General features: G+C 43.3%; 3 protein-coding genes across 3 annotated transcripts in view; all 3 read left to right on the forward strand.

Annotated features, from left to right (window-relative positions):
- The window catches only part of LOC146676476 (protein NLRC3-like), a 455,324-nt gene that overhangs the window by 256,405 nt on the left and 174,288 nt on the right, over positions 1-24,631 (forward strand). The gene's annotated exons all lie outside the window — the stretch shown is intronic.
- On the forward strand, positions 2,227-22,516 carry LOC146676481 (uncharacterized). The gene is made up of 7 exons (XM_085400825.1): positions 2,227-2,308; positions 7,172-7,303; positions 7,416-7,565; positions 7,678-7,791; positions 18,559-18,787; positions 20,512-20,624; positions 22,456-22,516. Exons 2-7 carry the CDS (start codon positions 7,215-7,217, stop codon positions 22,514-22,516), a joined length of 756 nt encoding a protein of 251 aa, XP_085256951.1. The 5' UTR covers positions 2,227-2,308; positions 7,172-7,214.
- Positions 14,454-24,631, forward strand: part of LOC146676482 (protein NLRC3-like) — a 30,173-nt gene continuing 19,995 nt past the window's right edge. Inside the window, exons 1-5 of the mRNA XM_085400826.1 lie at positions 14,454-14,659; positions 14,765-14,976; positions 15,220-15,302; positions 18,928-20,690; positions 24,113-24,289. Coding sequence (XP_085256952.1) covers positions 14,454-14,659; positions 14,765-14,976; positions 15,220-15,302; positions 18,928-20,690; positions 24,113-24,289 — 2,441 coding nt within the window. The remainder of the gene's footprint in view (positions 14,660-14,764; positions 14,977-15,219; positions 15,303-18,927; positions 20,691-24,112; positions 24,290-24,631) is intronic.

Consider the following 24,631-nt stretch of genomic DNA (forward strand, 5'->3'; position numbering starts at 1 on the left):
TTCTTCCCTCGGTCCTGAAGGACAAGCTGGAGAACTCAGGAGTGGACCATCACCTCACAACATGGATTCTGGACTACCTCACTGACCAACCACAGTATGTGAGAACTCAGGGCTGTGTGTCGGACAGGGTCGTCTGCAGTACGGGGGCCCCACAGGGAACGGTTCTGGCTCCGTTCCTCTTCACCATCTACACTGCAGACTTCTCCCACAATTCCACCCAGTGCTTCCTGCAGAAGTTCTCTGATGACTCTGCAATAGTCGGCCTCATCACTGATGGGGACAACAAGGAGTACAGAGGACTGACTCAAGACTTTGTGGACTGGTGCCAGCTGAACTACCTCCAGATCAATGCCAGTAAAACCAAGGAGCTGGTGGTAGACTTCCGCAGGCACAAGCATTCTCCACTGCAACCACTGAACATCCAGGGTATGGACATCGAGGCTGTGGACAGCTACAGGTACCTTGGTGTTCATCTGAACAACAGACTGGACTGGACTCATAACTCAGACGCCCTCTACAGGAAAGGGCAGAGCAGGCTGTACCTGCTGCGGAGACTCAGGTCGTTTGGGGTGGAGGGCCCACTCCTGAAGACCTTCTATGACTCTGTGGTGGCTTCTGCTATCTTTTATGGTGTGGTCTGCTGGGGCGGCAGCATCTCTGCCGGGGACAGGAAGAGACTAAACAGGCTGATCCGAAGGGCCAGCTCTGTTCTAGGATGCCCTCTGGACCCAGTGGAGGTGGTGAGTGACAGGAGAAGGGCGGCTAAGCTGTCATCACTGTTGGACAACATCTCCCACCCCATGCAGCAGACTGTGACAGCACTGAGCAGCTCCTTCAGTGGGAGACTGCTGCACCCACGGTGTGGGACGGAGAGATTTCGCAGGTCTTTCCTCCCCACTGCTGTCAGACTCCACAACAAAGACTTTAACTGAACAAACACACACATCCACACATGTGCAATAACACTAAGTGCAATAATCTTTTCTGGCATCATTGTATTTTTACTCAGTTGTATATAGCATTCGTATTCTATTTTTATCTTATTGTATATTTTTATTCTATTTTATTCTACTGTATATAGTATATTATTTTATTCTATTCTGTACAGCTGTGTACTGTATTTATTCTTATTTATTCTTATTGTATTCTAATTTTTGCGTCATAACTTTTGCACTGTCCACTTCCTGCTGTGACAAAACAAATTTCCCATGTGTGGGACTAATAAAGGTTATCTTATCTTATCTAGAACAGCTTCCAGCTTCTTTTGCTCGGCTACAGTTTGGATGGATTTGCATTTAAAGATGAGACTGAAATGGTTAGGGTCAGGAGGTCAAAGGTCAGAGCTTCAGTGGGTCTGAGGGCAGCCTCACGCTGGAGAAGGATGAAGGAGTCTGACCTGAGCCAGTGTTTGACATGAACACATCAGCACTGCTGTCAGTGAGCCTAACGACAGCCGTTAGCATCATTTCAGTGTTTCAGTCATAAAAACACTTCCTGTCACTGTGGTGGTTACAGTGACATCATGCAGTTAGTGTTTTGACCTCCAGAGGGCGACAAATCAGCACAGACAGAGAGCTCCATTCAAACTTTGCTGCCATCAGTAATACTTCTTCAAATATAATCATCAGTGTTTGAGCAGTTATGATATCAGGGACAATCTAGACATGTGTGACAATACTGAACATGTCACATGAAACACCGTGAACATCATGTGATCCACTCTCAGTCTGCACTTTAATTCATGACTTCAATAGGTTGAAATGAGCTTTGAAGAAACCTTCAGTGAAATAAATCTTTCATGGATTCATGTGAGCAGCAGATGAACTTTGTACCAACAACATCTTCAATAACAGAGTCTGAAGGAAGCTCAGGTGTTGATGCTGCTCACTGATTGGACGGTTGGTTTTAGCTCTGCTCTCAGTCTTTACTGCACAGGTGAAGGTAGAAAGTGTGACTGGATCTATAGACTGGAAACAGAGAAACATGCTGAACATTTGAAGCTTTGCAGCAGAAATGTTCATGTTACAAATACAGCAGAGCTGATCTGGGATCAGTGTGTTCACACCTGCAGCTACAACAAGGTTTCATGTCTCCACACGTCAGCATGTGAACTTTACTCTGATTCAGTCTGAGCAGTCAGACGGCATATTTTTAAAGTTAACACATCAGCACACAAAGAGCTGAGCCCCTCCCACCTGTGCTGAGTTTCAGGTGGAGTCCTGCCTCCTTCCAGGAAGCAGCTCACCTGTGTGTCCGTGTTTAGTGTCCAGGTGTGGAGCGGAGCTTGTTGTTGGTGTGTGAAGAAACTGTAAGTTTGCTTTGTTTCCTCCTTTAACAGTTTGTCTTTAAGAACTTTACTGTTTGTTCAGCTCATGTTTGATTTCTTCACACAACAAACTGTGTGTTTGTATTTCCGGTCTCTCCATTAAAGTCAGTGTGTAATGTTTCCTGGCTAACATCAGCTGTGTGCAGCTTAGTTCCAGCACAAATCTGCCGCTCCATAGTTCACGGTAACGGACTCACAGCTGGACCAACGAGGCCGAGTGTGTCCGCCACTCTGAGCTACATTCATGTTTTGTGTACTTATAGTTTGTGCTGTGTCCCAATTAAGAGAGTGCACGCTTGAAGTACGCGCACTACGCGCACTACGTACGGTGCGTACTATAAGTACGAGAAGTGCGGAAGTGAGAGGTTTGTGAAATGGGCGGTCTAGCCTTCGTCGCGCTGCCCAGGTTGCCCAGCAACCATGATACTAACAGCGAGAAACGTTTCATACAGCTTTGTTTGACAGAAATGAAGGAGAAAAAATGTTTTGTTGCTCAGCCATTTTTTTCATGACATCACTTTGATTAGTTGAGTATCTGAGGCTGAGACCACAGGACTGTAAAACATGATTGTTGGGCTTCATTTCTGTACTGAACAGTCATTTAAGATTAGTTAGTAAATAACAATTAGCTAATGTTGTTCATGAGACTAAAATCATCTCACTGTGGTAATGTAAATATAATATGGTCAATATTATATGTATTGTCAGATTATTATGATATATATAAAAAAAAACAAAAACCCCAGCACGCCCCTGCGGGCGGTTTTATCCTTCAAGCTCGGGTCCTCTACCAGAGGCCTGGGAGCTTGAGGGTCCTGCGCAGTATCTTAGCTGTTCCCAGGACTGCGCTCTTCTGGACAGAGATCTCCGATGTTATTCCCGGGATCTGCTGGAGCCACTCGCCTAGCTTGGGAGTCACTGCACCTAGTGCTCCGATTACCACGGGGACCACTGTTACCTTCGCCCTCCACATCCTCTCGAGCTCTTCTCTGAGCCCTTGGTATTTCTCCAGCTTCTCATGTTCCTTCTTCCTGATATTGCTGTCATTCGGAACCGCTACATCGATCACTACGGCCGTCTTCTTCTGTTTGTCTACCACCACTATGTCCGGTTGGTTAGCCACCACCATTTTGTCTGTCTGTATCTGGAAGTCCCACAGGATCTTAGCTTGGTCATTCTCCACCACCCTTGGGGGCATCTCCCATTTTGACCTTGGGACTTCCAGGTTATACTCGGCACAGATGTTCCTGTACACTATGCCGGCCACTTGGTTATGGCGTTCCATGTATGCCTTGCCTGCTAGCATCTTGCACCCTGCTGTTATGTGCTGGATTGTCTCTGGGGCATCTTTACACAGCCTGCACCTGGGGTCTTGCCTGGTGTGATAGACCCCAGCCTCTATGGATCTTGTACTCAGAGCTTGTTCTCGTGCTGCCATGATTAGTGCCTCTGTGCTGTCTTTCAGTCCAGCTTTGTCCAGCCACTGGTAGGATTTCTGGATATCAGCCACCTCCTCTATCTGCCGGTGGTACATACCGTGCAGGGCCCTGTCCTTCCATGATGGTTCCTCGTCTCCCTCCTCTTTCTTGGGTTTCTGCTGCCTGAGGTATTCACTGAGCACTCGGTCAGTTGGGGCCATCTTCCCAATGTATTCTTGGATGTTCGTTGTCTCATCCTGGACTGTGGTGCTGACACTCACCAGTCCCCGGCCCCCTTCCTTCCGCTTAGCGTACAGCCTCAGGGTGCTGGACTTGGGGTGAAACCCTCCATGCATGGTATATATATATGTGTATATATATATATATATATTACAGCAGTGAGCTTGAACTCTGTGTCAAAGATTCAAGTAGAAGTTATTTATATTTCCTATCACCTTAAATCTTCACTCAAAGACAAGTATCTTTGACTGTGTATATATAGATGTATGTAAATGTAAATGTGTAAAAAGCAAATTTACGAGCTGTGAAAACTGTTTCTGATAGAATGAAGAGTAGACTGATATATGAAATATTCCTTTATTGGGTGAGAAAATCAGACCATGTCATAACTGCTTTAAGTCATACAGAATAGACATCAGAGCCTTAAACAGGCTGACTTCTGCTAAATGGGTCAAACTGGGCAGAAAGTACACAAACACATAACATCCTTATAGAATATGATGTAACACTATAGATCAACTTACCTCAGAATATATAAAGCAAATAAACAATTACAGCAATTTGATGCAACAAACACAGCAGTGCTACTGATCCAAAATACTCAAAGCTTCATAGAACTGAAACCAACATTTATTTTTAGCTCCATTCTGCTGCTGATACAGACTTTAGGTTTCTGAACATTAAACTTGTTACTGCTTTTCATAGTGTGTAACTTGAAGGCCCTGAGTACTTTCTCCCGCACTGAAAACACTGGAATGATCAAATTATTTGAACATTACCTAATAAGACTGATTCAGGACAGACAGTTATGTTAAACTTTCCTAGCAGTCCTTCACAAACAGGGAACAGTCTGTCTATTCTCTCCATCTGTCAGCTGCTGCTGGCTCTTCCTCCTCCTCTTCCTCACACACTGCTGAGCTTGTCCTGGTGGATCATCAGGGGTGCAAAGCCTCACAGATGATGTGCAGCAGTGGGTCCCTCAGTCTGTCCTCACTCTGGACACTTGCAGTTGTCACACATGGAAATCAAATGTGTGATAAGCTGCAGGATTCAAACACAAGTGTAACTTATAAACACATGTTCATACTTTTATTCCACAATCAGAGAGAAAGAAACAGAGAGAGAGTGCAGGACAGACAGACAGGTGACAGTCTCAGGTGTACACACTGCTACAAACAGGAGGATTTAGTGTTTGTGTTATTACGAGTGTAAACAAGAAGAGTTCCAGATGGTGCAGTGGACACATGTGTGACTGCTGTGATTAAAGCATCTTTCTTTCAGCTTAACGAGTGAACCGTCAGCTCGTTCAAACACACGTTAAAGTCCGTTTGGCTCGACACCACCGAACAGAGGCAGCAATATAACATAGCTAACATTAACAGTGCAGTGAATCCTGCTTGTGCCGTGATATTCAGGACTGCAAACCGAGCAGCATCACTGACTTTCAGCTTGTTGTGTTTGTGGATATATGACTGACTTTAACTATCCATAAAATCATCACATTCTCTGTAAGATTAAGGTCGACTATCAAACGGTGTATATTTTAAAGTAAAGGCTTTAAAACCAAGTAAATGCTGAAAGTACAAACATCACTAATGTCACATAACTTTGCCAACATGTGGCCAACAGTAATGTTTTAATGTTCTTCATTATTAAACATTTGCACATAAATAAGTGACATAATATTCAGTACTTACTTTTGAAGGTTTACTCTTTGGCCGCTCAGCTTCTGCCATCTGCCGTATAGGGCTTTGGAGTTGACATCACACCGCAGTGCATTGTGGGATTGCGGCGCCATGTCAGAAGGCCACAAATCAAAACAAACACACTGTGTTGGAAGCAGGACTGTCAGAACCATGCTTAAAATCAGCGCAAAAGACAAAGGGCTGTATCGCGACCGATTGCGCCAAGACGCCAAAAGACGGCACTTGGACAAAATAGCGTGCATCGGTAATGTGGACCAGTATGAAATAAGGCAGCGGAGCGGAAACCCATACAGCCTACCGCCGTTGTCCTATCCCGATATTTTCGCGTACCTTGTCTGTGGAGTCAGCGCATACACGGCGAATCATTTTCGGAATTATAAATTCCTGGAGGCGCACATCTAATTCACAAATGGTTGGGTACAAGATTTGGCCATTTTTAAGCCTCCACATTGTGAGTACGTTGCCCATATGACCAAGATACAGCTTGAGGTTGCACATAACATTGACTCCTCCTCAGCAGCTGCCCCAAAAATTGCTCTAGATGAACGATTCACGATTGATGCCAGCTGTGCGTTGCCATGTAAATAGTTTGCATTTCATGTGTATGTACTTGCTAAGTACATGTGAACAGATCTTGAATAAAAAAAAATGAACATACTTTTCTTTTCTGTTTTATTGAAACCACTTTACAGAAAGTACAATTATTTACAATGAACTGTACATGCAACACAACAGTTTTATGAATATTCAACAAGAGCAAGTTTCATTTGGCCCTGGTTTGACAACCACACTGGGGCACATATTCACCAAAACACAGCACACCTTAACAATCTTATCAAGCAGTGTTGTGCGCCGGTCCGAGTTTGACACAGGTATGTCGACGTGCCCCATGTGCAGCGTTGGAGCCGAGTCTGGATTTGTTGCATCCATTTCATATGCTGGTTTGAGTGCAATAATGCCAAATAATAAGCCTCTCCGTCAACATGACGTGGTTCTGCAGCATCACACATTAGGATGCTTTATCTAATTATCTATGACCTCAGCGCATTCAAAATAACACTAAAAGCCTATTAAGAGAGATATAAATTTATTTAGAACTCACCAGAAAGAAAATGCTGCGAGCAAACCAACAAAAAATTGGGGATGGCAGAGAACTCGATATCCACTCGTCTGACCGGTGCAATCCAAGCTTGACGTATTCGTTTAGAATGTTGTTCACACCTGTTGAACTGACTGAAACTTCTAGTCACAGTAAATCAGTGTGTGTCAGTGAATGCATCGTGTGTGCTTCGTGGCTCCATCGATTGGACTGATAGTAGAGCAGCTGATGGCAGCTTCGTCTGCCTCACGCTGCTGTCTGACTGCATATAGCTGACACTGAGATGAAGCAGGAAAGAAGCAGCTGATATTTGGACAGCACACATGATGGAAAGGAGGATTTCATTTGATGTGCACATGAATGATTTGTGTTTCCTCTGCAGGTGAAGGTAGAAAGTGTGTGTGAGCTGATGTGAATTGAGCAGCATGGATCAGTGTGAGGACAGAGAGGAGGGAGTCCCTCCCTCTAAAAGCACTCTGTGTGGGGAACATGAGAGCCAGACCAAAGCTCAGAGGTGAGATGACCATCTCTAACTGTCCATGACTCTTCTCCATGTCACAGCTCAGCACTCACATCACTGCTCCATCATTATTCACACTCATACCTCTGTGTGTGTTGTTTTAAAGCCCAGAGCTGTGGGGCGTACCAGGCTCAGCTGGACATAACCCTGAAACTAATCCAGAGCCTGGACCTGAACCCAGCTGTGTTTCCTTAAAGAGCAACGACTCGAAGGATGCTGCTGTAAACTTTAACAAAAGACTGTTATGTGACAAAGAGTAAGTACATTATTTTTATGAGATTCAGATTGTTCATCATGTCTTTAATTTAATATTTCCAGTTTTTCCTTCCTATCTCATGAAGCTGTTACATTTATTGTTTTTCTTTTAGGATCAATAAGAGGCCAGAATCTCCTGGACCTGAACCCAGCTGTGTTTCCTTAAAGAGCAACATGTCGAAGGATGCTTTTATAAACTTTAAAGGCTGTTCTTCTGCCTCTGAGAGGTAATGTGTGTCTAGATGTTGTTCCTGACTCTGTATTTCTGAATAAATCCTCATGTTTAATATCAGCTCAGCTCTTTTTCACACATTTCTATGTTGGTATGTGAAGCGGTGTGTGTTGGAGTGTTTCCACAAACACAGCAGTCAGAGTGGAAAGAGTGGATGTTGTAGGAGGTGTTTGTGTAGTGAAGAGGCTGAGTGTCTGTAGGACTCCAGCTGCTCCAGCAGGTGTCTCCTTTGTGCTTTGCTTCAAACACAGTGTAGGGAGGAGCTTCCACTCAGGTGTTTCAGGTGTTGCTGGATGGAGGAGGACAAATAGTTTTTCCCTTCAGTGACACTTCAGCAGCTCAATGTTCTGGGAGATGTTTGTCTTTATGAAGGTTTATGGATTCTTGTTCTTACTTTGGTTAAACTGAGCAACACATTTTCCATCTAACATTTAAAGTAAATTTCCAGGTGAAAAAAAGATCTGCAGCTGCAGCCTCTGTGATGTTTCACAGTCTGAAAGTAACAAATTCAACCAGAGTTCAAACAAAGGCTTAATATACGTGTGTGTTTGATATAATGCCAACAAGTACAAATAGGTGTTCTTACAGGTCTTAATCACAGAGCTCTGATAAGTCTGGTGACTTTCACACTCAGCAGTTTTGCTGCCTTTTATTTTATATTGGCCTTTTTAAAGCCCTTCAAAGTCTCCCACATTCATACAGAGCTTTTAACACCAAACTCCTTTACAGTCCTTCTCCTCTCACACACGATCACACGACTGATTTGTCTGCAGCAGCTGTGTTACTGCTAGTATTTTATTATGTGTGTAATCTCCTCATATTGTTCCTGTGGTTTAGTTTGACTTCCTTCTGCAAACTCAGCTGCTCTGTTGCTGATACACGTCTCCATGAATATGATCAGATGCTGCCAACACCATGTGTTTCATGTGAGCGCTCAGCTGAAACCCTGGGTTGACTTATCGAGTTAATAACAAGCTTCACGTGACTGTGAATGCTAAAGTGAATCCAGATAAAGGGAAGAGACCCTGCTAATGCTGGACTCACTTCTTAGTGTAGATCCCAGGAGGAAGTTCAACATAGCCATTCTTTGTGCTAGCTCGACCAAACCTGAGACCACAGTGCAGGATAATGATCATCATCTGTCTCTGTCAAGGACATTTAAAATCCACAAATAACAAACATAATTATATTTGATCATTAAAAATCTCTTTTCAATTAAAAAAGCATGAGCACACTTGTGGATTACAGAAACATGAAAACTTGTTAACAGTAAAGTTAATTTAGGCGTAAACAAAGTGTCAAACATACTTAAGTAGAAGGACTGATGTTTGTGTTAAAATACCCTCTTAAAGCTGAAATACTGATTCAACTTTCTCCAAAAGTTGATTCTGTTCATCTGCCAGCTATTTTCTGGGGATGCGGGTTGAGTGGGCGAGCTCTTCAACGAGGGGGAGTGTGCTCCCCCTGATGAGCTCTTCTTGGTAAGCTAGGTTAACCATCTTGTGTGAGCTTTTCAAGTGCACTTCAAGGTTTGTGGGATTTTTAGTTTTATAAATGTCCCTCATAACCCCCTGATGACCCAGTAATTCATTTTTTGCGCACTGCAGTACACATTTAGTTTTTGCTCGTAGCTCTCATACTCTACTTACCGCTCATCTAAGTCCTGATGTTTCTTAAAGAGGACAACAGTACCTTTAAAATTATATCACATGTGTGGGGGTGTGGCCTTGCCAATGGTTTTTTCCCACCTTTTCAAAATGGCTGGCATGCCCACAAGCACATTTTATGAAAGCAAGAAAGATAAGCTTGATATTTACATTTAAAACGTTTTGTTAAACTCAGATTTTTATTAATTTTCAAAAAATAAACATCTAGTAAATAATTTGAGGGGTTTTTAAAAATTAAGCTTATTTAGTTTCACAGAGAACATGACTAATCTATTAATGTGTACTCTAGTGCACGTCGGGACTTTATACTTATATTTATTTCACTTTTTCCTAGTAGACAACTCTTTAACAAAGGCAGAGAGAATTCTCAACAGAATAATTGAGCGAGATTCAAACATAGATTTTTTCAGAAGATGAGAGTCATGTGAACCAGATAGGAGAGGGTGAGAACCCAGGAGGAGCCACACAAAGATTATCGAGATGCAGTGACAGATGTAATAATAGAGAAAAACACAGGGCCACCTGAAATCTGTCGTCCTATCTGGTCCAAAACCGATATGTAGGAGAATCTGGAATTTTTGATTTTGAGTTAAAAATAAAATATGGGTAAAATGCAGAAATGTTTTCCAGTAAAGTAAAAAATAAGAGTCGCATTTATAGCTGAATCCATGACACCTGATTGTTTCTACAAGATCACGTCGTTGCTAAAAGTTATCAGTGATCTCAATGTGCAAAGAGAACTCCCAGTATCTGGAGTTCAAGCTCCTCTTGGCTGAGAAACCAGGGACAAACATGTGAACAAGACCTGAATAATACCAGTAATGAAAAGTTCTCTCCAAAGATCAAGAAAAGGAGGCCCCAATCAGATGAGAGTGTAGCAAAATATGGTTCCCTCCACTTGCCTGAGATGGTTAACAGTCCAAGGCATTTCAGTTGTAGAATGGTTGGGTGCAACAGTAAAACATATGTGAGATGTGGGAAGTGCCAAATGTTGCTTTGTGTCTCCAAATAAAAAAATCACAGTACTTCCTCAGATATCATAAATGAATTGATTTTTGTGAAATAGAAAGCCCAGTGCAATCACTTGTTCCTGAACCAATGGCTTACAGCTAGTGAAGTGTCAGTGACTTCTAAGTTGATCCCTGATCTACATTTTTATGATATTGTTATATAAATAAGTTTTAATCTCCTGCTTACAAAAATTTCAGTGGAGCTTTTAATTTTCTTAAATAGCTCTTGAATGTTGTTAGTTTCACATTCGTGATCAATGAACTCCCCTTGTGCACTGTAGTGCACATGTTGTAAAATTTAAATAAAGTTAGTTAAAAACAATTTTGTTTTTGTAATGTGTTTTTTACCGTCCCAACACTTGATTTATCTGAAAGAAAAAAGAAAAAGAAAAAAAACGAAAATACTTTTCCTTTTTTTTTTTCTTCCTCCCTGGGTCTCAGGAGGACATTGTGTCTCTCTCCACTACAAGACACTTGCTATATCTAAAAAACAGTCCTATTCAAAATAATCCTAAATTGGACTCTGGCGCTTTCCCCCGACTTTCCTGACTTGGTTCTACGCGTGGACGGAGCAGCAACACAGACGACTCGACTAACGTACTGCCTTGACTTTATTATTGCAGGGCACGCACACATCAATGAAACTAAACACGTTTTGCTATAAATCCAGTTAATTTTAGTTAATTTTGTGAACCTTCATTACAGTTTTAGTCAGTTTTCCTTTTTTGTTTTGATTTTATTTCCGTTAACGCGAATGTTTTTCCACTTCTAGTTTTCGTTATTTCATTTGTTGTCTTTAATAATAACAATAATAATCTTGCTCTGCACACTGGAATAAACATAATCAACATGATCAACATTTTACTGCGTGTCAATTCACCATCTTATCGATTCAAGTGCTCCATCCTTATGTGGTTTGTGACATTATGTTTATGTAAACCTCCACTCTGTCTCTAAATGTTTGAAGAATTTTTCAAGTTTTGGGTCAAATTTTGAGAATTTGACCATAAGTGAAAGTTATGGCGTTATCACCCCCTTCGGGGCTTACCTTTCCCAATTTTGATGATATTCCTCCCCATTCTCTATTCTTTGCAAGTACCCCTTTTCGGTGGCGAGAAACTGTTGGTGTGATCCAGCAGGTGCTGTAAAAACAAAAGCTCAGGACAGAACAGTCACCAGTCATGTACTTCATTCAAAATTAGCATATATCGAACTTCATATTGATCCTCTGAGTGTAATGGTACATTTTAATTTGAACTTCTCAAACCTAAACACAATATTTTATTTTACTTTACCTTACTCTTGTTCTTGTGCAGCACCACCCCTCAGCACATGCCCCTGTCGGTTCTATCTTGCTTTTAAATTGTTGACTATTTCAAGAAAGCACCCAAAAGGCGGGGACCAGTGCTTATCATTACATATCTCTATTTTGAATGTGGCAAGTCTATCATTCCCCTGTTATTCATAGACCTCAGTGGAGGGTTTTTTTTATTTTATATTTATTTTTATTCTTTTTACCTCTATAAAAGTTGGTTGACTCTTTACAGTGGCCCGCTATGGTTAATAATAACCTGCTCTGTCATGAGTGGAATCAAACCTTTTCTTCACTTTAGCGTTCAACATTCCCAACCATATAATATGATACATTAATCGAAACACAGCTACTAAAACACAATTTTCTTAATGGAAACATCAGTAACTCAAAATTAGCAACCAAAGGGTTCAGTCTGCAGTTCACACTCCTGTGAAGCTACAGCCTCCCCCTTTTAGTCTCTGTCAACCTTCTGTTCTTGCAAAAACAAAACAAAGCAAGACAAAACCTCCACCCTTCTTTTACAGGCTGGGTGAATTGTTTATGGACATCTACTAATCCTAAAGTCGGTACCGTTTTTGTCTCAGTATCAAGTCAGTTAAACTTTTAGTCGTCAGTCCATCACAGTCCAGTCACATGCATACATCCACACAAATTCATACCAGAAGTTGCTGATAATGGAGTCTCACGCGCAACCTATTCGAGCCTCGATCACCAGCAAGATGACGTCATCATTTTAAAGGAAACAGTTCCTTGTTTTTTGGACTGGATTGACTCGCTGCAATCCTTTTAGGCTCAGGACTTCTCATGTGATCAATGTCCCATATAAGTGAATTTCTCCCAAGCCCATTATAATCATGGAGAAAAATACTTTGCGACTGTTTTCAATAAGAATATTTTATAGCGCTTTAAAGTTCAATCTCTCAGGCCTGGATTAAAGAGCCGATTTGTTAAATCAGGAACTCACAAAATACCAAAATATCACCACCGGTGGATCACACCTCTCAGATGTTCTTATTTCAGTGCACTGTAACAAAAGCAAAAACAAATGTAAACAATAAAATACTCATATAATAACAAATACTGGGGCCCATTGCAAACATGTCCAAGTATAAAATCCTCTCTCTCTTAAAGAAGGAAAACAATCCAAACCTCACTGATAAAATCACCCTAGTGTCAAACAAAACCCAAAAGTCAACCAAAATTTCACCAAAAAGTTTTTCTCCCTCCCGGGACAGTATTGTGCAAAAGTACAGGTACCGTAACCCCTGTTTGCACTGACAAAAACATGTTAGATTGCCTTAACTCAACAGTGGACACTGGTTGCACACAAATGCTTTGCTTTGGCAGAAACTTAAACAACTGAGTCAAATCAACACAACCTTTTCATATTTTCTCCGAAATAAAAATCACGCTGTTAATTCATCATTTTCACTCTCTACCACTGCTCCTTGTTAAGCTGTGTGAAGCACAGTAAACAATTCAGTGGAGGCCTTGAGCCATAAACAGACATCACGCACAGACATTGTTTTCATAACCAAACTGCTTTAGACCCTGTCCCCTAAATCTACACAAATGCCCTCTGGGTAACATGAAATGCATTTAACCAATAAATAATCGCTGGCTTCTTGTCGTTGTAACCGACTCCGTATTTGGATGTTTGTATGCAGCATTTGTTAGTAAAGCATTCTTCATTGCATCAGCGTGTGTGTGTGTGTGTATCACTCTTCATTCTGAGTCAGTGCATGTAGATATGTGTGTTTGTGTGGGTGTTTGTGTCCATCACTTTCCTGTTCTGGTGTTCTGGGTAAACCACGGCCTGAAGCGTGCCCTTGGGTCCTGCCCTCCTCCTTTTCAGTCCGTTTGCATCCATTGGTGCTGCTGCTCAAAGTTCTGTCCATACTGGTTCTGGCCCCAATTGAGGCAGTCCTTTTCTCCAGTGTCCTGCATCTTCTCCTCGTTCCGCTCCCCCTTAACTTGACCCTTTTGCTTCTGTAGCCCCTTCAGGGTTTTGATACGCAGCACAATCGTCTGGATGTCCGTGCCAAGCTCCAGTCTACGCTGCTGCTCCAGCTCTTCCTCTGTTTCTCCCAGCCAAGTCAAGATTTTGTTCAGGTCAGAATTCAGCTGCTGCCACTGCTGCTCGTTCTGCTTTGTTCTCATCTCCTTGCTGAGGTCCTGAGCCTGCAGGAGCTCCCAGCGCTCAATCACTCCTGAAGTCCGGGAGTCTGAGCTGCTGGGATCTGCCAATCCAGACACCGTCTCCTCTTCCTCCTTCAGCTCAGAGTCCACCCTCCTCACTGTGTCAATACTTCCACGACACTCGCCCATCAGTCGCAGATATCCCATGTATGAGGAGTCCGTTTCTGTGCTTGCAGAAGTGCGGCTGCGGCTGCTGTCCGTTTGTTGCAGGTGGAAATGGCTGACATCCAGAGGGTGTATATGAGAGTCTGCAGCAGCAACCTCCCCAGTGGAAGACCTCAGTGTTTGTTCTGTTAGTTTAACAAAGGCCTCAGGGCTCTCTGGGATCACTACATCTGACAAGCCTGAGGCAGGGCGCTGAAGGAAGTCTCCCCCCTCACTCTGCTGCTCTCTGAGAGCCCTGCTTGCACTCTCAGACCCACGGCTCAGGTCGTAGTCGTGGTCCCATTCCAGAGGAATGGAGTCCATGCTTGCTGGGGTGTCTCGGCCCGAGCGTTCAGTCCGGCTCTGGGCAGCCAAGGAAGCTGAGCAACCGGAGGACGGCAGAGGCGACAGGAAGCCATCCCCCAAACATTCACTCCACGGCAGACTGGACAAATCACAATACTCATCTAGCTCCAGCAAGCTCCGGCCTGATTTCAAGTCCTGTGTCTGGGACTCCAAGCCTGATGGGTTCGATTATCAGCCAGCTCCTCCTGAGCAATGCTCAGTTCCTGCTCTGATGTCTTGAGCTCTTACTGAGAGCAGAAACCTCATAGTCTTTTCCATACACGTCAGATTGAAGTCCATTGATGTTTCCCTTGCTTTGCTCCCACGGCCTTCTACACCTCCGCTGTTCGGCTCTTCTCAGAGGTCAGCTCCTGGCCGAGCCCCGACACCTGTGCCTTCAGCTTATTTTGTCCTGGTGCTTTTGTCCATTCTGAGGTACCTCCTGACCTCAGTTACTCCTTTTGTCTCTGGCACGCCCTTTTTGCTGCCCGATCCTCCGTGTTGGTCCGTCACTGTCCTGCACAGTTTTAATGCAGAGTTGTTAAGGTCAGCAGCGTCTTGCTCGGCCTCACTTTTCCTCCGGGCTTAATGGGCGTCTCGTCACAGCTCTGTCAGCTGAAGCTGTCTGGAAATCTCCCCCGTGTAGTGAAACGGGCCTTGGATTTAACGCTCTCCGTCTCCGCTGCATGAGATCGTTTTCCTGCAGCGCTGTTGACATCTTCAAGTTGTTGTCGTGTGTCCAGCTGCTATAGCATTTGGTCAGGGTCACATCAAAGATGGTGGAGGAGAGAGCAAAGATGGTAGGGAGGGAGAGCAGGAGTCCAGGGTCAGCCTCGGCTTTCCGGGCCGACAAAGCAGCCTGTAAGCAAACATAAAAAGAAAAAACAAAACAAAAACGGACGAATGGGTGATGTTGTCATGAAATGTTGTGTTGGCTGTGTTATTCAGAAAGGGGAGAAACAACGGGGCCAGGCCCTGTGTTAGCCTTCTCTCCCCCTTTTTTTGTTTTTTCTCACCATATAATCCATTCATAACTCACCAAGCTGACAGGACAACACAGGTACATGTTAAAATCCTTAAGATCATGTTTAAAAGCCCAAAAATGGAATTTTCTTTCACTCAGTAATCACTTGTATTAATCAATCAGCAGAAAACATGTCACAATTTGAATCTTTTTACCACTAAATTTGTTGTATCGTCACTGGTTGGTCAGACCAGTGTCTTTTTTTTTTTTTTTTTTTTTGAAGTTAAGTTGTTGTCCTGCAACCCAGAGAGTTTATTTGTTAGTAGTGGATAAACTTTATTATTTAACGGCGGGTGTATGTTAAGTTTCGCTGCTTTAAACTTGCTGGAAAATCTTCACGTGTTCATGAGTGTAAGCTGTTTTTTCATTGCGTGTATGTGCGTTTGTAGGTGGGTTAGTTTAACTTTTTGTGTGCTCATGGGGGGCAGTTGGTCCAGGCCCGTAGCCACCTGTATCAACACAATAAGAGATTTATTTAATATAATTTTCATCACAATCTTACTCTGCCGGCTGAAGTGCCGGTCTAAATCATGCACGATTTGTCTCTTCTATATCAAAACCCAGCCGAACATCAAACATTCAGCGTAGTCATTCAAAACCTTATTTGTAATATTATAATCAGCAAAATCAGCGTTTTAATTACAGGCATGTATCATTGTTTGTAAATCATAATTATAAAACTCAATAACACGCTAAACAGCAAGCAAAAGTCCTTTGTGCACTTCACAGCAGCCACCTCATTTGCATGTTCATACACCGTCTAAAAATAGCTCGCAGTTTCCGACTGCCGTCCTATCATAATTTATAACACTTTGAAACAACAGTCAACACCCTAATAAAAGAGTCTGACTAAGGCAAGTGCAACCTAGAGGTCAATGGAGCCTTCCCTCACTTATAATAACACAGGTCCACACTTATAACCAATTTGGACTTTAACCAATGACATGACCAATTCCACCAAACTACTTGAGACTCTAGCTCAATTCCTTGGGACTCTAACCCAGCATTTCTTTTTCAACTTCATTAAATACTCTTAACCGACTTTAACTGCATTAGACACACGCGGATCCTCATCAAAATCAAAACAGACCCTCTACCAGTAATTTCAGTGAGTAGACTTTTAATTTAATCATGTCCAATTTGGCACACTTTGGAAATAATTCAACAGGTAGTGCCTTACCTTTGGATAAGCCGGCTTATGCCCACTCACGTCAGACCACTGGCTTGTGCCTGTCCGTTCGACAACCTCGGACCGTCCAAACCTTTAAATTCCACCCCAATACCACAGGACGAGCCCCCAAGCTGTTACGAGTTCAAATATTGGGGATGGAGACAAGAGGAAAAACCACAATAACAACGTTGGTCCGGCCGGGTTGAGTCAAACGATGATTTTAATAGTCACACGCGTGGGAGATGGACACTGTATGCAGACAGCCTCAGATCTCAAAATGGTGGAGCTTTGATCAAACTCTTATAGCCTCTGGTTCTCCCACCTTATCATAAAAGCCTAAACATTCACATGCTTTTCTCTCACACGGCGCCTAAGCTACGACCTTGGCTCCCCGTTTATCTGCTCCTGCTGAGATGGGGCAGAAAACTCCAGCATGTTCTGTTCTCTTCTAATCAGACAAATAAGGCGATGACTTTCTGCAAACAGTATTTCTTATAACGTCATAAAACAATATCATTCATCCACAATAAATCAGCAGTCTAATGTAATGCAAATCAGTTTAACTAATGCAATAGTTATCAGCTTCTTCTAATTCAGGAGAATAATGCAAACTAAAACTACATAATAATTCACAATCTTTAATTAGGGGTATAACATGGCATAAAATAATATTATAATTTAACAGGATATAGTTGGAAATATGGAAGCCATAAACTATATAGCTTGGAAGGTCCATTATGCATGGAGTGGTGACCGTGAACATCCACGGTCACCACTTCATGCATAATAATTAAATAATAATATAAATTAAAGCTAAAACAGAAATAAGAAAAAGTGGATCATGCAACAATGTCCCTCAGCACACAAAACAATCAAAGCAGAATAAATATAATGTTTTAGATCAAACACTTACAGGGACCTGAAGACAGAGAACCAACAAAATGTCATGGCTAACAGAGGAACTCAAGCACAGACTGAGTTCTGACAAACAAAAAGGTGACAGTTTACTTACCAAAGGGGTGAACCACAGTGCTCTATATATGTACAGTGAGTTGGGGAGGGGGTCCAGGGCTCCAGGGAAAAGAGGGAAGGGAGTCCACACTCACTCCTCTTCAGTCACTCTTGTCCTGCTCTCCACTCACACAGCCACACACGGGAGTCACAGGTAAGCGTCTGTAACCAGGTCCGGGGAAATATATACTCAAAGTATACACAAAGTTAACCCAACTGGTGAATTTAGATTGATTTCTTAGCAAAGAGCTGAGATCATGAATACAGGAGGGTCAATGTCCCAGCGACAAACTGCTCCATGCCGCAGCGTTAAATGGTTACCAGTAAGCCCAGGTGAATCAGCAACAGGTGGTGTAATCATCATAACTGTGTGGACCAAGAGCGAGAGGCCATTACAAGCTCCACCCAGGCAGGCAAAACACTAGCAGGAGAGAGCAAAACATAAAACCTGAAAAGCCATCATGAGCCAGCCAGAGAGACACAGAGTTTATACTAGAAGAGAAACCTGCTCATCTTCATCATGTTTGTTTAAATAGAGAAAATCAGAAGTCTCTGTGTGTCAGACCACGGCTCTACACGGACACTTCTAAGCTGCTTCAGAGTGAACTGACCCAGATAATCTGCACACAGCGGCTGTAAAACAGTGAAAGTCATAACTGTCTCTCTGATGGAAAGCTTTTATTGTGAAGTCAGGAAGTCTGCAGGAAGTGTTGAGTTTGTATTCATCACTCAGTGTTTAATGAGACAGGCAGACAGGAAGAGCAGCTCATTAGTGTTGATGACATCAAAGGAACTGTGAGGAACTGCAGTTTGGTCACATCTGGATGTTTTTCACTGACAGTAAATGTTTTTAGTGATAAAGAAATGTGTTCACAGAGGGAGGAAGAGGAGTGGTGTTTGTGAGGAGGAGCAGCTGTCCTGCTGTGCTTTGTGTCAGGACGTCCTGAAGGATCCAGTCTCTAACAGCTGTGGACACTGGTTCTGCAGACAGTGCATCTCCTCATACTGGGACCAGTCTGCTTCATCAGGAGACTCCTCCTGTCCCCAGTGTGGAGAAAGATCCAGAAGCATAGCTGGACTGCAGACAGCCAGTCAGAGCAGCTGTGTACAAAGTAAGACTGAACATCTGTCTGCTGATGGACTCATTTCTGAAAACTGGACTTCTTGTGTTGTTCAGACATTGAAGAGTTTTCTTTCTCTTTAGTCTCATTGTTTTTCTTTCTTTCAGCAGATGTTGGTCTGCAGGAGGTTTTAGATGAACATAAGATCAGTCTGAGGAGGAGATGTGAACGTGTGACTGAAGGAAGTGATGAAACAGGAAGTAGAACCCTCCTCAACAGGATCTACACTGAGCTCTACATCACAGAGGGACAGAGTGAAGAGGTTCATACCCAACATGAGGTGAGGCAGCTGGAGTCAGCTTCCAAGATGGACGCCCTCCATGACGCTCCAATCAGGTGCCAGGACATCTTTAAAGCCTTACCTGACCAACAGAGACCCATCAGAGTGGTTCTGACCAACGGCGTGGCTGGTGTTGGAAAAACCTTCTCAGTGCAGAAGTTCACTCTGGACTGGGCAGAGGGCTTGGAGAACCAACATGTCAGTGTGGTGATTCTGCTTTCATTCAGGGAGCTGAACCTGATCAGAGATGAGCAGTACAGTCTTCTGGAGCTGCTCCATGTTTTCCATCCAACATTACAGAAGGTCACAGCAGAGAAGCTGGCTGTCTCTCAGCTTTTGTTCATCTTTGACGGCCTGGATGAAAGCAGACTTTCATTGGATTTCACCAACAGGAAGCTGCTGTCTGATGTCACACAGAAGTCATCAGTCAGCCAGCTGCTGACAAACCTCATCCAGGGGAATCTGCTTCCCTTCGCTCTCGTCTGGATAACTTCCCGACCCGCAGCAGCCAATCAGATCCCTCCTACATGTGTTGACAGGCTAACAGAAGTACGAGGCTTCACTGACGGCCAGAAGGAGGAGTACTTCAGGAGGAGATTCAGTGATGAAGAGCTGTCCAGCAGAATCATCTCCCACATGAAGACATCCAGGAGCCTCCACATCATGTGTAGCATCCCAGTCTTCTGCTGGATCACTGCTACAGTTCTGGAGCACATGTTGACTACAGAGCAGAGAGGAGAGCTGCCCAAGACCCTGACTGACATGTACTCACACTTCCTGCTGGTTCAGACAAAGAGGAAGAAGAACAAGTACCATGAGGGACATGAGATGAGTCCACAGGAGCTGACGGAGGCTGACAGGGAAGTTCTTCTGAAGCTGGGGAGGCTGGCGTTCGAACATCTGGAGAAAGGAAACATCATGTTCTACCAAGAAGACCTGGAGCAGTGTGGTCTGGATGTGACAGAGGCCTCGGTGTACTCAGGAGTTTGTACAGAGATCTTCAAAAGAGAGTGTGTGATCTTCCAGAAACCAGTCTACTGCTTTGTTCATCTGAGCATTCAGGAGTTTCTGGCTGCAGTCTACATGTTCCACTGTCACACCACCAGGAAGACAAAGGTGCTGAAGAACTTTTTGGGATATATATTCAACACGTCCTCTCTGGGTGATTTCCTTAAACGAGTCATGGAGAAATCCCTCCAGAGTAAAAACGGCCACCTGGACCTGTTTGTTCGCTTCCTTCATGGCCTCTGTTTGGAGTCCAACCAGAGACTCTTAGTAGGTCTGCTGGGTCAGACAGAGATCAGTCCAGGAACCATCCAGAGAGTCATCAACAACCTGAAGGAGATGAACAGTGATGAAATCTCTCCTGACAGAAGCATCAACATCTTCCACTGTCTGATGGAGATGAACCACCTCTCATTATTTCAGGAGATCCAAGAGTTCCTGAAGTCAGAGAAGAAACTCTCTGAGATCCAGTGCTCAGCTCTGGCCTTCATGCTGCAGATGTCAGAGGAGGTTCTGGATGAGTTGGACCTGCAGAAGTACAACACATCAGAGCGGGGACGACAGAGACTGATTCCAGCTGTGAGGAACTGCAGAAAGGCTCGGTGAGTCCAGATGTGATCATTAACATCATTGATCAGTGTAGGTTAGTAGTTTAATTTTGAAAATAAAATCAGATTGTAACCACAAAGTGTTTGTGTCTGTACGCTGCAACCTTCCACACCATTCCTTTATTGTACAGACTCAGCAGCAGCTCCATGGATCCCAAATCCAAGAGTGGAGAACAGATTTGAAGTGTGTCACATCCATGCAGTCACAGCTGTTTCCACCATGTTTCCACTGATATTAATCCTGTTCAATGACACGTTTCATATCAGTGAATATGTTCTTTAGGACGTCCACTGACATGTTTAAGTGTCCTGCTGGAAATCACTCAAATCATCCATGAAATCCATGAAAAATCCTTTTAGTGTTTCTAACTTCACCCTCTGTCCTCTCTCTCTCTCCATCCTCCTCACTGCTTCTTTCACTGATAATCACACAAACATCGTATTCAGCTACAAAATAACACAATAATATCATAGCAGTGAAGCTTCTGTGTGCTGGACTGGAGAGTCCAAACTGTCGACTGGAGACTCTGAGGTGAGTTCACTGACTGCGGCTGTTGTTGTTTTTCTATATTTCAGGTCTTTGATGTTTGAAACTTTCTTTAGTTCCTAAATGTTCAGGATGTGTCTGAAGACAAATGTGAAGAAGTTTGAGTGCTTTCAGAAATGTTGTCTTTCCAAACGACTGAACAACAGTTTTTCCTTTTGGCTCCAAACAGAAGTGACAGATTTGAGCAGGGTTCATTTAAAGGCTGACAGAAGTGGAGTGGTGATGGGGAGATGTTTGACAGGACAGTGTTTCAGCCTCCACAGGTTCATGTTGTGCTCCATCAGTCAGTGAAGATGAAGTCAGTGCTGATGAGGCTGTAGAGTGTGTGAGGGATGTGAATGAGGATGATGAAGATCTGATGATAGCAGATAAAAACAGGCTGCAGAGACTTTGAGCTTGTGTGGAAACAGAGAGAAAAGAAAGACATGAATGTCGAAGCTAATAAAGGTGAATTTAGGAGCTGTGATGATGTTCATGTATCAGAAGCTGATCTGGCTGCTACAGAGACGACCCACACAGCTGCTGTGGTGAGGTGTGTGTTAAAGCAGAGGAACACAGAGCAGCCTAACACAGGCCCAAACATGACAACAAAGCAGGACTCAGAGACTGTGCGTCTGTGCATGAAGTATAATTCATGTGCAGTTGTTGAAGTTGTAGAATGAGAAATGGCATGTTGGGGTATTTCCTGCTTTCATTGTCCTGCTTGTGCTGATGAAAATGTTTATTGATGTCTGAATTCTTTCTTCAACGCTCCATTCTGCCTGAACAACATGAAAACTTTTCTTATTTTTGTGTAACACAATTCAACGCACTGAAACATCGACTTGTTCCATTATCCAACAATGAAAACAGGAAACAGAGACAGCTGGCCTTCAAAGTAAAAGCTGCTCTTTTTTAAACATGTTGGTGGTAAAATGTAAGAAGAGCTGAAGCACATAAATGATCTACGTGGCTAAATATTAAACCCAGGTGATATATTTGTGTGAGTGTTGCACAGCTGATGGCCGATGGCTGCGCCTGCTGGAGTGTTGTGAGTGTTGTGATTCAGGTGTAGATGTAATGACTCATTCATCACATTCATTCCTTCCATAAAGCTCCTTTTTCTCTCACTTTGGCTCAACGTTATTAAAAACATAAGAACTGTTTTCACTTTGTTAAACATCTCATACTCGTTCTACCCGTGTCTGACGCCTGTTGCATTATGGGTAACAGAGATTCAGACCATCCAATCAGAGTAGAGTTTGACAATAAAGCCAAAGATGGCCTCCAGTGAAGGTGGGACGTGATGCTGACATGACTGCAGACTGGAGGCTGAACCAGGATCTGCCAGTTTCATGCCATGACATCATTTTAATGTCATTATGTTCTGGACCAGATGTGGAAACATCACTGCCTATTTTATTGTTCACACTAAATCCATGATGGCTCCATGTGGCCACGGCTGGATGTTCAGCTTACAGAGCCCTGGGCACAAATGTGTGATGGACCCTCGCCAGCTGGATTTGAGAGCTCGGCTTCTTTTCCTTCTTCAATAATTAGACATACAGGGCACACAGTGTGTGTACAGAACAGCTGAAATCATTATGGAGGCCTCACTGGAATATGGAAGCATCACAGTACAGCTTCAGTGAAGCATTAAAGTCTCTGATATGAGATGAGAAATGAAGCAGCCAGAGCTTTTTCATGAGTGGAAATCCACTGTGACTGTGAGCTGCTGCTACAGCCTCCAGATTAGCCAGCAGCTCATCCTGCTCAACATTTCCTCACCAACTTTAATGGAAGTGTGATGTTTTCAGCTGGAGTGATGGTCAGGGTGGCCTCCCTCTCCTCTTCTTCTCCTCTTCCTCTTTCATTTGTAAAGCCACTTCTGCTGCTTTCATTCATTTGGAAGTCCTGTAGCTGAGTTTGGGAGAGACTAACAGCCTCGACAGCAGAGGGGAGAAAGGCTGTAACACCACCACTTTACTCCCTTCTACCTGTCACATCATTTTATCAGGAAACAAATATGCTCATGTTTTTACTATGTTTGTCTTGAAGATGTAAGAAGATCACATGGTGCTTTTTATTATTGTGTTGGTTTGTTTCCTGTCTCTTGGATGGAGCCCAGCTGTGCGTGGCCCCTGGGCCTGTGGTCAGAGTGTGTGCTGGATAATCCGGCCCAGGATGAGGCCAAACTGACATGGGATGAAATGTCTGTCACATAATTGAGCTTAGTGTAGTTTCATTTCTGCACAATTTAAAAACAACCAAAACTTTTTTCTGTCTTTTCTATGTTATACTGTAGACTTTCTTTGATACTGTGTCCAAAAGGAGCAGCTTTTACTTTGAAGGGGAAGCGTCTCTGTTTCCTCTTCAGGTTGGATGATGGAAGCAAATGAGTGTGTGATGTTCTTTCAGTGTTGCACTTTGTAGACGCTCCCTGAGCACTGGTCTCACAGCCAGCTGCACATAGAGACCAGTGTTGTTAGTCCAGGTCAGAAGATGACTTGTTGGAATGAAAATGAGCTTGTAGTTTGTCTGCTTTAATAATGTGACTGGAAAAAGGTGTTGGACTTCAAATATGTCCATTTCTTTCACACTTCACCTTTAAAAGTGAAGCCTTGTGGTTCCTGGAAGGAAAAACACGACTTTTTCAAGTCTTTGTCCTGTTTTTATGAGAAATGTACGACTTTAATGTGAAACATTCAGAGTTTTTTCTCTTGTTGTGTTTGTTTGAAGCTGCTTCCTGTTGGCTTCAGCTGTTTGGAGTTTCCATTTTCTAAACTTCTACATTCTGAACCTTCTTCAGCTCTGAACAGATGATGAAACACTGAATGATTTCAAGCTCACACTTTGTCTAATAAACTTACATCTTTCATTCTTTATACAGATTGTGGAGCTGTGGTTTGTCAGAGATCAGCTGTGATTATCTGGCAGCAGCACTGAAGTCCAACCCCTCCCATCTGAGAGAGCTGGACCTGAGCTACAACTACAACCTGAAGGATTCAGGAGTGAAGCATCTGTGTGGTTTCCTGGAGAGTCCAGGATGTGGACTTGAAACTCTGAGGTCAGTCAGCATGTTTTAGTTGTGCTGAGATGAATATGATGTGAAAGTTGTGCTGACACTAAACTGCAGACATCAGGCTGATATTATACTGATCCACACTGAGGATCTTCATGGTAAAGTCTGTTTTCTTCTTCTCTGGTTTAGTCCATTGACTGCAGCAGAACAATGTTCACATTTCAAACAGTGAGACTCAACGTATGGCCCGCGGCCCACACGCGGCCTGCCCACCTTTCCTGATTCAGAGAGAGGGGACCCTGATTAACTGTGTAGTGTTCTTCCTCACAGTTCTAAGTATCAGACACAACAATGAATAATCCACAGCTGACTGTCTTTAGCAGGTCA

This window comes from Rhamphochromis longiceps, linkage group LG3, assembly GCF_057381845.1.
Source record: "Rhamphochromis longiceps isolate RC_006_pf linkage group LG3, R_longiceps_female_GT1.1, whole genome shotgun sequence".
Taxonomy (NCBI): domain Eukaryota; kingdom Metazoa; phylum Chordata; class Actinopteri; order Cichliformes; family Cichlidae; genus Rhamphochromis; species Rhamphochromis longiceps.

Excerpts from the sequence above, each read along its gene's own strand:
- LOC146676481 (XM_085400825.1), top strand. The coding sequence starts at position 7,215 with ATGGATCAGTGTGAGGACAGAGAGGAGGGAGTCCCTCCCTCTAAAAGC. Across the intron at positions 7,792-18,558 it reads TGTTCTTCTGCCTCTGAGAG|AGGGAGGAAGAGGAGTGGTG; the intron begins GTAATGTGTGTC and ends ATGTGTTCACAG. Across the intron at positions 20,625-22,455 it reads GATGAGTTGGACCTGCAGAA|AGATTCAGACCATCCAATCA; the intron begins GTACAACACATC and ends TATGGGTAACAG.